The sequence below is a fragment of the Ischnura elegans genome, chromosome 12, assembly GCF_921293095.1.
Source record: "Ischnura elegans chromosome 12, ioIscEleg1.1, whole genome shotgun sequence".
Lineage (NCBI taxonomy): Eukaryota > Metazoa > Arthropoda > Insecta > Odonata > Coenagrionidae > Ischnura > Ischnura elegans.
Genome location: NC_060257.1, coordinates 54,796,870 through 54,813,439, shown reverse-complemented (window position 1 = coordinate 54,813,439; position 16,570 = coordinate 54,796,870). Strand labels below are relative to the sequence as shown.

At 40.1% G+C, this 16,570-nt stretch overlaps 1 protein-coding gene across 1 annotated transcript; it reads right to left on the bottom strand.

Moving 5' to 3' along the window:
- Window positions 1-1,767: 1,767 nt before the first annotated feature.
- LOC124169445 lies at window positions 1,768-15,608 on the bottom strand. Its single transcript, XM_046548059.1, has 4 exons — window positions 12,323-15,608; window positions 5,721-5,841; window positions 3,029-3,351; window positions 1,768-2,134 (listed from the first exon to the last, which is right to left on the bottom strand). Exons 1-3 carry the CDS (start codon window positions 12,749-12,751, stop codon window positions 3,053-3,055), a joined length of 849 nt encoding a protein of 282 aa, XP_046404015.1. The 5' UTR covers window positions 12,752-15,608; the 3' UTR covers window positions 1,768-2,134; window positions 3,029-3,052.
- Between the last annotated feature and the right edge of the window lie 962 nt (window positions 15,609-16,570).

The window sequence follows — 16,570 nt, the reverse complement described above, 5'->3', positions numbered from 1 at the left end:
AAGCCAACACTCTAGCCATCACACCAACCCGATCCCCAAAGAGGAAAAGTTTTACCGTCATAGTTCTTTCATAACCATGTCAACATTGTGGATAGCCTTTTTGGTCATCGGCTTGCAATTGCCGTTAATCTTCTTAAGTGCAGTGATTTTAAAAATCAGGTAGACTTTCCAAATTCCATTCTTTGGAAGATTATATTCTCTGATTCTCCACGGAAAGCAGTTAATAATAATTGCAAAATCATTCAACAGTATTTGACTCCACTTTATGGAAGTTAGCTGTGATGGGAGTAATGAAAACATGGTGATAATGCACAAAATCTTACCAATGGAAATGAAAGTGGCACATACTGTACCATCACCAAGTTGCATACTGCACCAGCACCATGACTTGTGAGTGATTACGAGCTGTTTTCATTATCTTATCTTTAAGAATAGTGGGGACGATGAAGTGGTGGACATGGTGGGTGAGGAGAGGCAGCTTCTAGATGAGATACGGAGGAAACAGAAGGTATGGATGGAGTGATTAATTAGCAGGAAGGGGACGCTGAAAACAGTGTTAAAGGGCTGAATGTTCGGTAAACGAGGGAGAGGAAGGAAGAGAATGGGATTTTTAGACAGAATGAAAGGGAGTAGGCCTCATTGTGAATTGAAGAGGGAATTACATGAAGGAAGGGGAGGTGCTGGAATGCTTTTTAAGTACTCCATAGAAATCTACTTTAACCCTTTCGCTGCTACAAGTGGGAATACCCGCAAAAAACATTATGGTTATTGCCTGCGACATGCGGGGATATTCCACGACTTTCAAAAAACTTTTCCTTTCAACACGACATGCGGGTAAATATCTACGTTTTCGAAAAACCCTCCCTTCGGTCGTAGGTGCTGTCATCTGCTCGAAATTCTAGCGGAACTACGTCCATTCGTGCGGCGACATTCAGCGACGTCAAATGAATGATTCAATTCATTTTTTTCTGGATAATAGGCAAAATAATGGAACCGATGAAAAATCTATTGAAGCAGCAAAAGGGTTAAAAGGTAGAAAACTAAAAAAAAATAGTAGCAGTGAAGTTAGGATTTAACAAGGGTGCTTTTTTACTCTCATTTGATTTGCTAAACCAGTTTGGAGGAAACTGCATTGAAATTACCGGTGTTTATGGCACTGTATCAAAACCAGTCATGTTAACAAATGGGGTGGTAAATTTCAAATTTTTATGGCTCCCAGCAATCCTTGACAATTTATCACAATTACCTTGTTATTCTTCTTGACCACAGTTTTCGGAGGGCTGGGAAAAGTGACAAACCTGCAAGTATGATTTACCAATGCGTTATTAGGATCTTCTTTCCACTCCTAAAGGCATGCCATTTTATATTATAACCTAAAAGAAACTCTTTGGCTCTCCCAGCAATCTTGTCGAAGGAATTCTTCTGTGTCTCAGCTATCCACCGCTACTAATCCAACTAGGATCCAATCCAACATCGGATACAGCTAGGAATCTTGAGTATTAAGGAATTGCTACTCTTGAGCTTGATTATAAAATGCACCAGTATTAGTGGCAATTGATACCAGAAAGTTATTGTTTTAGCCAACCTCTAGATGTAAGCAGGAGGTGGCATATAAATAGAAGTGCATTCTCCATCAGGTCATTAGGGAGTCACAAGCAACTAAGGAACTCGCAAGGGTCATGGAGTAGCGTATCAAAAAATATTGTATACTCTTTTATGCTGTGCAAGTCCATGCTAATTAGAATAACAAGGCTGTTCATAAATATATTGAATTAAAAATTCGATTTATTTCAAAGATGTATATAATAATATTTGTACATTATTTACAAAATTTATATCACTATAAAACAATACGATAACTTTGAAATGTTGCCCTGTGCATAGCACATGTTTTAATGCACTTGATGGTGCAAAAAACTTGATGTAGGAGCCTGCAATTGTGTTCTGCTCAATCTCACTCTTATATCACTTGAGCAAAAGTTATTAATTCACAACGTGGTTGCTCTGCTAGTCAACAGATTTTTATTTTTTGTTAATTTTTCCTTTCCATTGGTATCATTATCTTTGACTGTATTGTTTACAGTTTTTTGGTATAACAAAGTAACTTCTAGTGTCTCTGCTACTTTCTCTGCATCTGGAAAGCAAAACATATTTCATCAATTTTATTGAAAGAGTATCGCTAATTATGGAATTTTATACAAAATTCTGTGAGATTACATGGAGATTAAAAAGATATCAATGGCTAAATGGATGAGCAATATTACAAACCACATTCAATCAATTCCAACATGAGAAAACAAATTAAAGAGAAGAACAAGTAAATATATGAATCGGCATTTATTTTGTCCAGCTGGCCTGCCCAGTGGAAAAAAAAATTGACGGAGGAAGCATTAGAAATGTGTGAGAACAGAAGAATCATGAATCAATTGAATAAACTGGGTGGGGTATGAGGTAATACTGAGAAGAGTGGAAGAAAAGAGAAGTCTAATGAAAGCCTAAAAACAGAGATAACCACATCATTCTCGAATAGTTTCTACTTTTTACAGGCAAAATGGGAAAGTGGTAGTCAAATTAATTTACGTATGATGAGTAAAAACTATTTAAGATGTTATCGAAGGCGGACGTGATAAATTCTGGACCAATTGTGAGAATTTAGCAATTCATAGAAAGTAGTAATTTTTTCTTCTGAGAAAATCTCTGCGGTTGCGCAAGTTTTAGAGGAATTAACTTTAATTGTGCAAAGTAATGGATCTTATTCTGTGGATGAATTACTTCATATGTAACATTATTTTGTGTTTATTTGTACTGTTTTTGTACCTTAATCCCACCTTGAGGTGTCCTATATTTGTAACAAACAAATAACCAAACAAATGAAATTATTATTATTATTATCATCGGCCACATCAGGAGGCAAGATAGCCTGGACAGCAGCCTGAAAAACCAAAAATCTGTGGTTCGATTTCTGGTCCAGAGGAATTTTTCTTATAGTAATACATGCATTAAAGGATTGTTGATCGATGATAATTACCAAAATGTTTCTGATGACTCCATTCTAAAGCGTGAATCCTTCAGCCCTATGTGCCACCCTGTCATCTGGTGGTGGATCTCCACAGCAGTTGAGGCAGCAGGCAGAATTGCCTCTTGATGTGGACACCAAAATGAATCCTGCCGCAGCGATGACCACAGAAATCACTGCGATCCCACATTCAGCGCCACCAATCAGGTCAACGAGTGAATTTGCACTGCTCGAAGAGCCGTAGCCAGATCTTGAGCTGCTCTGTAACCTTCCAAAGTTTAGTATGACCAAGCCAGCAGTTGTAAGCACTGAGAAGAAGCTTAGGATGATGTAACCTGCAGAATGATTAATAGAGACTCACTTAGATTCATTTCTCGAGGGAAGCATGAAGGTGGCTCTCGGAAATGAGATTAACTCGATATGTAAACTCTATATGTATTAACCGAAAGCCAAGGCCATGAGTGAAACCTCTACTTCAGTATTACTTTGAAAAATGGAAAAGTCCAATAAGATAGCCAATGAAATACTTGTAAGTATAATTTTATTGAAATCTTGATACTTTTCCCCTTACATGAGTTTTGAAGTAAATGGGAATGAAATCTATAATTTGAATGGAAAGAAAGCTACCATTGTAGACCAAGACCATAGGCCAATCACACCCGTAATGTAACCTCGGATTTAGCCAATTCAATCCTGGTCCCATGTGCAGAAGCAGAAAATCTCTCTTTGTGTATATTTACTCTGAGTTTTGGAATTAACATTTAAAGATCATATTTATATGAACTAAACTCAACTTATTACTGTGAAGAATGATTTTTTTTGGCACTTAAATAAATTAATAATATTTAGTTATTCCTCCTGAGGCTAACCTTCTTCCCCGTGGACTAAATAGTGAGAAATGCCGTGAGTAAATTAGTAAAATGTAGCCCATTAAAAAAAAAAAAAAAAAAACATACGGATGTAGAAATTAACACATTTTTGAAATGCAGAAAGGTAGAAAAAGAAAATTTTTTGATGTCTTATTGCAATGTTAAAGATGTGAAGTATGTATTAATTTTAGTTTAATTAGTTAGCGTAATTGAAATAATGGTACATGCAGGATCAGATATATCTTCCCTAATACTGCTAATAGTATATACCCACACAGAAAATAAACATCTATTAGATATCTAATAGATATCTACAGATAGATAAATAGTTATCTAATAGACATCTATCATAGATATCTATTAGATATATTATTGTCAAAATAGCAGCAGTTCTAATAGATATCTACGGTAGATGTCTATTAGACATCTACTGTAGATGTCTATTAGATGTCTACTGTAGGTGTCGATTAGATATTTAATTATCTGTTTTATACTTATCTATATCTATAAAAAATTTTCTCATGCCTATGCTTGATGCAATTAACATTAATGAAAAAATTGTCGCCGTATGATCAAAATGAAAACTACAAAAAAAATACCGCAACATGGCATTGAACTTGTGTTCCCCATTCCGTAGCCAAACGCGCTCACCACTACATCAGCAGATCTTGTTGAGGAAATAGTTCTTTTTTGAAATAATATAACAATTGTTAAAATAACACTCGGAAATAAATTAATTACAGCCAAACTAAGGCCCATTCAATGGAATCATACATCTATTCATAGATGAAAATAGACAATATATAGGTAGATACAGTTGGCATAGTCGCCACGCATCGTTCTACGCGTCGCAAAATGTTTTAAGTCCGTAATCACTCGAGTAAGGGACCAAAAAATTTGTCCCTAAATCAAATGTTATATCGCTTCCATAGCTCATGAATCGCGTTTTAAAACACACTTTTGGAGATGTATCCAAAATCGCCCCTTGTCACCTGCACATCTAATAGATGTCTAATAGATATCTATTAGATATACGCCTATTCATAGATGAAAATAGACAATATATAGATATCTATTTTCCGTGTGGGAGATGTCTAATAGGCAACTATTATATATACATCTACCCGTAGATAAAAATAGACAAAATATAGATACAGTTGGCATAGTCGCCAGGCATGGTTCTACGCGTCGCAAAATTTTTAAAGTCCGTAATCACTCGAGTAAGGGACCAAAAAAAATGTCCCTTAATGAAATGTTAAATCGCTTCCATAGCTCAAGAATCGCGTTTTAAAACACACTTTCGGAGATGTATCCAAAATCGCCCCTTGTCACCTGCACATCTAATAGATGTCTAATAGATATCTATTAGATATACGCCTATTCATAGATGAAAATAGACAATATATAGATATCTATTTTCCGTGTGGGAGATGTCTAATAGGCAACTATTATATATACATCTACCCGTAGATAAAAATAGACAAAATATAGATACAGTTGGCATAGTCGCCAGGCATGGTTCTACGCGTCGCAAAATTTTTTAAGTCCGTAATCACTCGAGTAAGGGACCAAAAAAAATGTCCCTTAATCAAATGTTTAATCGCTTCCATAGCTCAAGAATCGCGTTTTAAAACACACTTTCGGAGATGGATCCAAAACCAGCCATTGTCACCTGCACATCTAATAGATGTCTAATAGGCATCTATTAGATATACATCTATCCGTAGATGAAAATAGACAAAATATAGATATCTATAGATATCTATTTTCCGTGTGGGTATTGTGAGTCTTGACATTCTTCGCTAAAAGAGGCCCTCAATACTACTGGAACATACCTGTAATATAATTTCTGTTTGGAGAACGATGCCATGTCCTCGCTCTTAGTCCAAGTGATCCTATGAGCACTGATGAGAAACCAGATAATAAACCAAAATCCAGATAGTACCTGCGACCTCCCTGCAAGAAAAATTAAGATTCATGCTTAAAATTCAATTCACAAGAACCAGAGTGACATTGAAAACAATGTATGCATGCCCAATCTTCATGGGTTGTCCATTGGATCAAGTCTTCTATGCCTGATGTTTCAGTACTCAATAAGGGCATTAAAATGACAGCCATAGAAAACTTGACGTGTTGGAGAGAGCCAAGAAGAATTTTTGTATTGTCACAATACTGTGATCCTTTTCAAATCCCTTTGTGACTGGCCCAGTTGTGCAAGCTCAATGTTTCAAGCGGCATCGCAGCAGGAGGTGGAACCTGCGACAATAGGGATGTGGAATGGGGAGATAAAGACGTGGGCATTGCCATGTTTTCTCAAAAGACTTTGTCACTAAATGGAAGAGAAAGACTATGTCAAAAACCATCTTCACACTTAGCAGCTAACTTACTCACGAAGAGCACACCACGGAGGTCTGAAAGTTACTGAATTTCCGGGAGGCTGGGCTTTGCCCAGAGGTGAATCCAAGATTTTTTTCTGGGGGGGGAGGCACAAGAGTCTGACAGGTCTTCTCATAGTTGAGATTAAAAACAAATTACTTAAGAAAATATTCTCTTTATTTTGACATGAAAGTTATTAATATTAAATTAAAGGATTGAGGCTCCGTAGCAGGGGCGCAGCTAGGAATTAAGGCTGGGAGGGGTTTTAGGTACAACTAGTACTGGGGTGAGTGGGGGTATGGCATACCCGCTAGGGTAAGTGGGAGGTGCAGGGGCCCTCCCCAGAAAAATTTTAGGATAAATAGTGAGTTTTACAGCTTTCTGAGGGATATTTTATAAATCCTTACACTATTCTATAAGTGATATTAATGCAACTAAGTAAAATGGATTCAACTTAAATATTTCTCTGGGCTCTGGGGGGGGTTTATCCCCCAAAACCCCCCACTCGGTGCACCACTGGTCCTAACACCCCCTGCCGCATACCTTTTTAGTAGGCTTGTGGGGTAGAAAGCAGATGTAAATGTATGAGGTACCGTGCAAGCCACCACCAGGGTGTGTAGCATGGGGTGATTCCACGCCAGGCATACACTCATCCAAGCCTCAATCAGAAATGCACTCGCTTGCTGGACACAGGCCAAGAACACAACGACATGCGATCAGACCAGAAACTAGGAGAGTGCTATGGGAGCATCCATTAATTACATGAGGCGTTTAGGGGAAAGGGGTCAATCTGATTCTCACCTAATCCTACATGGGGAAGAAGAGGGGTCCCCCAAAACCCCGCCCTCGCTGTGCCACTGCTCCGTAGTACACAAAATAAAATGAATGTTATGATGGCTGTATTAAAAATCTTGTGTATTTTTCAGGTAGTCATGTGCTCTCCGCCCTCACCCTCCGAAATACTTGGGCCTCTCCGAAATACTCTCAGTCGCAAACATATTTGAAATGAACTCTAGTGAGCCAGGAAAGCATAAGATCATATTCTATTGTAATACTGGTTGGAGGTCATGGAGAGGTGGTTGGGATCAGGCATGTAGCATGTAGGTAGAGGCTTTGGCATTTTCAGCCCCTCCAAAATTTTTCACCTTGTATGCTGCCTGCAGTGCATTTACTGAGGAGACCTCTTATTCAGATGCACCTATCCTCTGACACTCCATTTTTCAATATACATCTGCACTCGCTGGAGAAAGACTTATTGTTAGTCTGTGAACTAAATAAAATTCAAAGGATAGCGGCTCGATTCGTCAAAAGCCGCTAGGGGAGCACAGATAGCATTACCCAAATGTTAAGCAATTTAAACTGGGAGCCGCTAGAGACTTGGAGGCTTCCTGCTAGGCTTAGATTGCTTGAAAAATTGAGAATAGATATCTTTTAGAGCAGGGGTTCCCAAACTGGGGGGTGCGCCCCCCTGGGGGGGGGTGGAGAAAGTCAGGGGGGGGCGTGACACCCAAATGAAATAAATAAAAAAATTACAAAAATACCTAATTTCCTCAGATCTTTGAAATAAAGTCTTCCTAAGTTTTCATGATTGTTTTTGTAAAGTTTCAATAAAGTTGTAAACTTTATCAAAGAAGGTTACAGTACTGGTTAAAGTACTTAAAAGTTTACCCCAGTGTTTCAGAGAAAGTTGTTCGGATGTACTTGCCTTTTTCAGCAAGATACATGTGCAAAAAAGCGTTTTCAACTCTTGTGGCGATCAAAACCAAGTACCACAACAAACTTGATGTCGAAAGTGACCTACGCTGTGCTTTGTCTGAAACTCAACCCAGGATCTGTCACTTTATCAACATGCAAGCGCACCCATCTCACTAAATTGCATTTTATGTTTTGTTTTTGTAAGTAGGTAGGCCTATTGTTTCACCGTCCTTAAATTGAAAATGTATCTGTGTTACAATGTTAAATTTTGTATCAGTAATTATATTTGTTTTTCATGTAATACTTGTTTTAATTTTCATCATACGTACAATTATTGCATCTTTCCACTCTGCGTTACCGCATTCAACCGTGAACAAAAAAATCTACCTACTCACCGTATCAAGTAGGCACATACTTGTACGAGTACAAGTACTTGTACAAGTAGGAGTTGGTATGTACGGCACCGTGGAAATAGGTTATTGCAAAATGGAAAGCTGATCTGTGTAGCGGGGGGGGGGGGGGGGGGGGAGGGGGCGTGGTACACAAAAGTTTGGGAACCCCTGTTTTAGAGCAACTCAGAGAACATAAACTAGAGGCCCCTATAAATTTCCAGGTCCAATGGAAGCGTTTAAGTAAAAGAATTTGTTTTTCTCCCAAACCATAAAGGACTTACATAAATTCTAGTCGTAATTTTGTACACGAGTATTTTCTTTTTATATACAAATGGCTGGTGTCCTAACCAGTGGTGCAGCTAGGAAATAAGGTTGGGGGGGGGGTTTAGGTGCAACAAATACTGAGGGTCTGGGGGTTATATAATACCTGCCACGTAAGCGAGAGGTGCAGTGTCCCTTCCCCAGAAAAAATTAAGAAAAATGGTTCAAAATGGTGAGTTTTACAGATTTCTGAGGGATATTTTTTTACTCCTTATGATATTCTATAAGTACAGTACTCTTCCGATTATCTGGGCTAATGATGAGGAGAGACGGCAAGAATAGTCGGAAAACGCGGATAATCTTGCACTTAAATGTCTTGCAATGTTCATAATTTACCTATATCAAAAAATATTTTATTATTTATGCAGCTATTCTGTTATTTTAGAGTGCTTCCCGGACTCAATGAGAGCTTTCTTCGCCAGGTCGCAATCTTTTTAGCGGAGCGTGGACACGCACTGCGAGGCTTGGAAAATAGGAACACGTTGCTCCCGTGAATGCAGCTAGCGAGCGATCGCTTCCATTTTACGAAGGGGATTCTAACGGAAATAATAAGCCCGGATTATCCTAGCATTAATGTAGTAATTCCGATGATTTTGCGTCCAATTTTATTTTCTTATGAAGATCGTGGAAAAATTGAGCGAGATAAAAATCGTGCACATGTAATCCGCAACCTGGATAAACCGCAGCCAGATAATTGGAAGTATGATGTAATATTAATCCAATTAAGTAAAATGGATTTAACTTAAAAATTTATCTGAGCTCTGGGGTGGGGGGGGTTATCCCCCAAAACCCCCCACTCGGTGCACCTCTGGTCCTAATACCCCCTGACACATACCTTTTTAGTAGGCTTGTGGGGTAGAAAGCAGATGTAAATGTATGAGGTACCCTGCAATCCACACCATGGTGTGTAGCATGGGGTAATTCAACACAAGGCATACACTCATCCTAGCCTCGATCAGAAATGCACTCGACACAGGCCAAGCACTCAACGACATGCATCAGACCAGAAACTAGGAGAGTGCTAAGGGAACATCCATTAATTCCCTGAGGCATTTAGGGGGGAAGGAGTCAATCTGATTCTCACCTAATCTTACGTGGGGAAAGGGAGGGGTCCTGGCAAGTATCTTGTAATTTTTTTCCGCAAGAAACAGTGTAAAATTTTGAGAAAACTGGGTTGAATTGACTAATCTTAAATAAAAATAATTTAACAATTTTTTTTACATAAATCCAATCCAATGAAGGATAGACTAACATGTTTACACTGAAAATATGTATTTTGACCAATCTCATGTGAGAATAGAGGATGGGGGTCCAACCAAATCTCACGATATCTCACTGGCAGGGATGGAGGCATACGAAAATTGCCAAAATCACCTCAATGGACACCCCCTAAGGACATGACCATTCTACCATGAAAGAAAACTATTTGTTGCTAATATATATAGTTATAGTGTATAATTTCTACCAATAAGAAATGTATATAACTTGCAACATTATGCAAACAAAATATTCAGCATAGTTATTGAAATGTATGGTTTTCTGATGTGCTCAATATCAACAAAATATCAGTGTACTGATACTTTGTTGCATCACTGTTCTTTTGTTGCTGAAACCACTTTTCCTCTCATGACCTCTGAGCATACTTAGGGAATGCATACTCCCAATTAAGACATTTTTTGTGGTATAAACAGCAGTAAGCCACTAAGGGCTCTACAATAGCCCAATGTATTTGGCTTTCAAATGAAAAATGTAGCTTAAAATATATATGTGTACCATTTATTGAATTTATTTAGTTTGCATATTTTCTAACTGTAAGTGTGTGTTATTTAGTTAATATATTCAAGTTTCCCATCCCATAAATCATAAATCCCATGTTCTACGGATATTTAAAACTGAGAGTATAAATATTTTTTAATTTCTATTCAATAGGCATGCTGAAATTATCCTGTCCTGGAGTTTTCATGGAAAAAAGCCCTTATAAGTATCACGGTCCTGCCTACTTTGATGTCTATTCTGTTCAGTGCCCTCTCTATTCATGCTACTATGTACTCAATTGGGCAGCCCTTTCCCAGGTATGTACGCAGGGGCAGATCCAGGATTTTGTTCTGGGGGGGCACAAGGATACCTGGTAATACAAAACGAACGCAATGATAAAGGGAATGTATTAAAAATCTTGCCTATTTTTTAAGGGTCTGGGGGGGGGGGCACGTCCCCTGGCACGTGTCCCTGTGCCACCCCCCCTAGATCCACTATTGTATGTATGTGTGAGAGTAAAACCCTAATGCATTTAAAGGAGTGCAGTAACTCATCGGAAAGTGTTGCTGCAGATTGGTTTCCTTTTTCATAAGATAGCATTATTTTTGGAGGACTTAAAATCTTCATTATGCTATAAAGAAATAATGCATCTGATGATTCATTAAGTGAAATTCTTAATGTTATCACTGATGTAAAAGATAAGTGCACTTCAAACTTACTCTTATTTATACTTAGCATTCTTTGTTGTCTTGGGTGTGACTTCATGGAGTTGACTTAGAATAAAGAAAAGTAGAAGAATTGATAATTCTACATAAATTTATTAAAGTACAACGCAGTTTTACAAATTGCATGTCAACACCAGTTGATGACATACCTCATTGAATTCTATAGGTGGTACTTTAATAAATTTAGGTTGAATTACTAAGTATTTTACTCCTTGTTTTACTCAGCATTCTTTCTTGCTATTTTTGAACTTAGTAAGAAAGGTATCACACAGAGGTGCAGCGAGGGGGGGAGGGGTTTGGGGGATAAACCCCCCCCCCCAGAGCTCAGAAATTTTTTTAAGTTTAATCCATTTTACTTGATTGGATTGATATTACTAATAGAATAGTGTAAGGATTAACAATAAAATATCCCTCAGAAAGCCGAAAAACTCACCATTTTGAACCATTTATCTTAAAATTCCGCAATACATTAACCTCGGACCTACCGCTTATCCTGGTGGGTATTCCATACCCCCACACACCCCGGTATTAGTTGCACCTAAACCCCCCCAGCCTTAATTCCTAGCTGCGCCCCTGGTATCACATAATCACTTCAAGGACAGGTCCTATCATCTTTCTATGAAAACAGTTGCTATTCATTATTGCATTTATGAATCCAAGCTTCAGTATTGAATTCAGTATGGAATATGTGAATTCATATCACAGGTATTTATTAATGATACATGGGTACTAATAATAAAATATCCCTCAGAAAGCCGAAAAACTCACCATTTTGAACCATTTACATATCTTAAAATACCGCAATTTATTGATCTCGCACCTACCGCTTATCCTGGTGGGTATTCCATACCCCCACACACCCCGGTATTAGTTGCAACTAAACCCCTCCCCCCCCCCAAGCCTTAATTCCTAGCAGCGCCCCTGTTTGGCGTGGTCATCTCTTATCAGCCTAAACATGTGTACCTACTGTTTATAAACTTTTTTATCATATCTGATCATATTAGCTATTTTATCTATTAGAGTTTTACAATAGAAACCTCCCATTTTGTTTTCTCTGAAGTAATCGTGGAAAATTGCCCGTTACTTTTAAATTACCTGCACCTTTTACAACTTTCAAAGTAAAACATCGGGATCTAAATTTAATATGTGAATCACACAAATCCACCCAATTACCTGCGAGAGGCCATAGAAGCAGAGTAGGCAGGAGAGTGACCCCGAGAACAGCAGGACGGCTCCGGCAGCCACCAGAGACCCGACCGCCGGAGGCGGCTGATCCGCATCCCCTAGCCGCACCCACGAGGCCTTCTTCTGCCACCGCGGGTGCTGGGGCGTGGTTCCGGCCGGGCGCAGGAACACGGGTGGCGTTGAGGCTATCAGCGGGTCTATCGGCGCTGCGTAAGGTGGTGGAGGACCCGCGTCCCTGTCCCCCCTATAGTCCTGGTCCAAGGGGAGCACTTCGGCAGAGGGGTGTACCCTAGAATGATTCCTGGAACCACGCCCGCTGTGGACGGAGGGGGAATGGGGTGCCACAGCACCCACCCTGGCCCTACCAGGTACTCCAAGGGTCCGGCGCTGACCGGAGGGGTGATACGAAGACGCCATTTTGTTTAAATAGTCACAAACTCAAACAATCAAAACGGATCGACAGCGACTATGTATTGTTGTTTCACTATTAACACTTCAGTGCTGTTTTCACAGTTAATTAGTTCACTCACTCCTAAAAATCCTTTTTTTACTTTTCACTTCGAGCTCTCTTGAGCGTTCTTCAGGAACTTCCCTTGTTTAAAAAAACGGGGCGATATATAACGTCTTGTAGTCTCGTAATAAGCTACGGTTTGGGTTCACAGTTCACTTAAATCTGCCAACCAGATTTTCACCTTGGTCTATTCAACGTTGTTTAGGAACACAGCGGAATTGAAGAAATAAAATGGAATGATGCAACAAAGTCTTTTTATGTTACCATAAACAACTAAATGGATTCCCGATTCACACAATGCAGAGAATTTTCTATTTGGCTCTCACTACAAGCTGTTCATTTTCCATCGGGAATTTACGACGCCACAAATTAAGGTGTTACTGGATCTTCGAGTATTACCTAGTGGATCAGTACTTCAGAACGGGTAACGATTATTTTAGGACTCACTGAATGCGGTGGCACTTGCATTACCATGGGCACGTAACCTTAGATTAATTAAATAGCTGATCTTGAAGACACATACCGACACAATAGTAGCACACAGTATACTCCTTCTTCGGGTATTTAACTAGCGGGTGCCCTTATCGGTTACGCTAAAGTGGTTGCCGGTTATTGGGGAATTCATCAACGAAGGTACTTGCTCCACGATTAGAATTTAACCTTGAATTTTGAATAATGCAGACCTTCAACTCTAAACGGACTATGGGAATTTCTAATTCCTTGAAAATCCAACTCTGCTTCGGTCGTCTTCAACTCTTTCTCCTAGTTTCACGAGTCGGCGAGCCTCACAAACACCTATAATTGAGGGGGAGAAAAGTTTTCCTTGCTTCGAAAATGCAAAGTAAAGAAAGGCTTCACATTTGTTTCACCCGATTATCCTCTCCCAACCACCCGCCACCACTAAGAGGTCTTTGGAGAGGAAAAGAAAGCCGTTTTCCTCACAACTGTGCCTTATTTCTTTTTTATATAAGCCTCCCCACGTGAAAACAAATCGTCTCAGAACCTCACCATTTTCCCGCGAAGGGCAACAGAAAAACACTCAAGGGTGGGATGTGGAGTCCTTCAAATCTTGCTTGCAACCGTCGATTCTTTCGCTATTTTTCCTCACAAGATCGATTTTTTTGCGAAATGATCGAACAGGGATGTTTCCAAGAAGCCACCAAATCCCTCAAACTTTCAACACTCAAGAACTTTTCGATTGTTTTGAAATTCACCAATCAGGATTTGCCTCAACAATAGTTCTACATAGTCGCGTAGCGACGAAGCTAGCCACTTTGTCCTTAATAATTATTATCACGGTATGGGCACTATTTTTTAATGTACAGCACGGCGTACGAGAGTCAGCGTGTGTTTTGGAATAGGAGGGAATCGAGAGAAAAGAGGCTTAAGTCGAATCCCACCTAGAAAGGGAAATTGCGGGTCTTCCTATCTTTTTCGGACGTCGCGTGTTTTGTAATAGCTATCCCATCGCAACGGCCGTTACAACTGAATCAGGATCTTCGTCGCACACTTATCGCAAAACTGGAAAGGAACGGCACAGACCCGCGTTGATTGACAGACAGGGTTGTGGACTCAGCGATATGCCACAGGGAGCGATGGGAAATTGTGTGTGAAAACTGATAAAATTGGGGTGAGTTTAAAAGACCGTTAAGTAAACCTGTGGAGTCAATTCCGATTTTTCTGGCGGTTGCTATGGACACCAAATAGTAACTGCCAACAAGCAATCCGTTTGCAACTTCTGATGACACTGGCACATTCTACCTGTCGGTTCACGGGAGAAAAATATTAGCTACCAATTACTTCACTTTATGTACTTTTTTCAGAATCACTTCTCGGAGAGCACCGTACAACCCTAAATACACTTCGGAGAGGTCCCAAATAACATGAAAAAAACTTTTTTTAAATTTCTCCCATCACATTTTCGCGAAATTACTTTTACGAAAACTTTTTCTTTTTCTTCTAGATAGTGGGAACGGTTAATTAGTTAAGGGAGAGTGAACACACCTTTCCGCGCCGATAAATTCATGCATAAACGGCGTCTTTAAGTCACTTTTCCCACTGTAATTTCCAACGGTTTTTTCCGGAGGTGAGTGGGCAGACTGAGCGATTATCTCTTGAAGAGGAGAAAAAGAACAATCCTGAGGAATCGCCAATTGTCGAATCAAAACCAAAAGTTATGCCACCAGAAGTCTCTGACGTAGAAATTTTGCTAGGTCGGCGGATTCTTATCTCTCGCGGATAGGTCTGCAAAAAACCTCTTGTTGGATGGGGAAAAAAGTGTATTCCTCCAGAAGAATCTAGATGGCTTTATCACAGAAAACCCGTTGGTGCACCACCAAAAGTCTCCAATACAGAACTTTGGCTATCTCCAAAGGCTTCTTCGAAGATCCGCGGGTTATTACATCTCGCAGATAAGCCTACGAAGAAACCTCTTGTTGGATGGGGAAAAAATGTCTATTCCTCCGGAAGAATCTACCCAAAAGTGGAAGCGCCAACAGAAGTTTACGCTGTAGAACTTTGTATATATCCACTGGCTTCTTCGAAGATCCGCGGGTCTTTATCTCTCGCGAATGGGCCCGCGAATAAACTTCGTGTTGGATGGGGGAAAAAAGTCTTTTCCTCCGGAGGAATGCAGATGGTTTTATCACGTCAAAACCGTGGGTGCTTCACCAGAAGCCTCCAGTGGTAGTTATCTTTCTTCCCGCCTCGGGTGGCCTGTTTTCAGCTGTAGTGGCACCTCCTCTGTCGCTCACCGGTCGGGGAATGACGAGAGGGCGGTACGGCTGAGGAAGGGCACGCGTCGTGGGGCGCTGAGCAGATGGCAGCTGCCGGCGCGTGGCAACGAAGTCCCCCTTCCCTCTCCCTCTCCCTCCCCTTCTTGCCAACGTTTTCCCGCCACTACGAACCCTACCCCCTATATACGAATATCCCATCCCTCTTCCCTGCAAATAGGGTGGCGAGGGTACACACACAAACATAGGGTAACTTTCCCCCTCTGAAACGTTCGTACATGCTGGGTACCTTGAGGGTCGCACAAGAATCAGCAACAGTGTGTGGCCTCCATGGTAACGCGAGGGGGTCGGTGCCGCCGGCGGGTGCTTGTTGGTGCTCCTCTGATGTAAGCTTTTCGAAATTGATTAATGTGCATATCTTTGAAGTAATTGAATAAATGCATGTTTATATCCGGTCATTAAAATATATTGCATGGCAATTAAATGCGATTTGTGCAAAACTGTGGGTGGCACGGTGTTTTGACTATCATTTTCGTATTCATTAGATTCAAATACCAACAGTAAACCTAAATTTTCGGAAATAGATTATGTGACCTAGCAACAGTGGCGCCGACACCATGGGGCTTGAGGGTGCCCGAGACCCTCAAAAATTCGTAATAATGGTGGTGAGGAAAAAATGTCAGGCTTGTCGATTTTCCCCGGAGTGTCCAGATATCGAGATTCGAGTTATCAGGCTTCTAATGTTGATCATATGACTCTTCTAAAATGCTTAAAAATCTTAAAACTTAGTACTTAAAAAATTTCCCGGGGCAAGATCCCCGGTTTGGGCCCCCCCAATATTTTTTGTAAGTCGGCATCCCTGCCTAGCAATTCGTTGCATAGTGAAGTAAGTAATCAAAAATACGGTTATATTTCGACCGATTTCTCATACTAAAAAAACATATTGTCATTCACATCGACACAGTATCCTGTGGCCCATCTCGAGGATGTTAG

Bases quoted from the DNA above. Each gene is read 5' to 3' on its own strand.
- LOC124169445 (XM_046548059.1), bottom strand. From the start codon at position 12,751: ATGGCGTCTTCGTATCACCCCTCCGGTCAGCGCCGGACCCTTGGAGTA. The intron at 5,842-12,322 runs GTAATTGGGTGG...TTTTTCTTGCAG, and splicing joins GCTTCTATGGCCTCTCGCAG to GGAGGTCGCAGGTACTATCT. The intron at 3,352-5,720 runs GTATGTTCCAGT...ATCATTCTGCAG, and splicing joins AAACAGAAATTATATTACAG to GTTACATCATCCTAAGCTTC.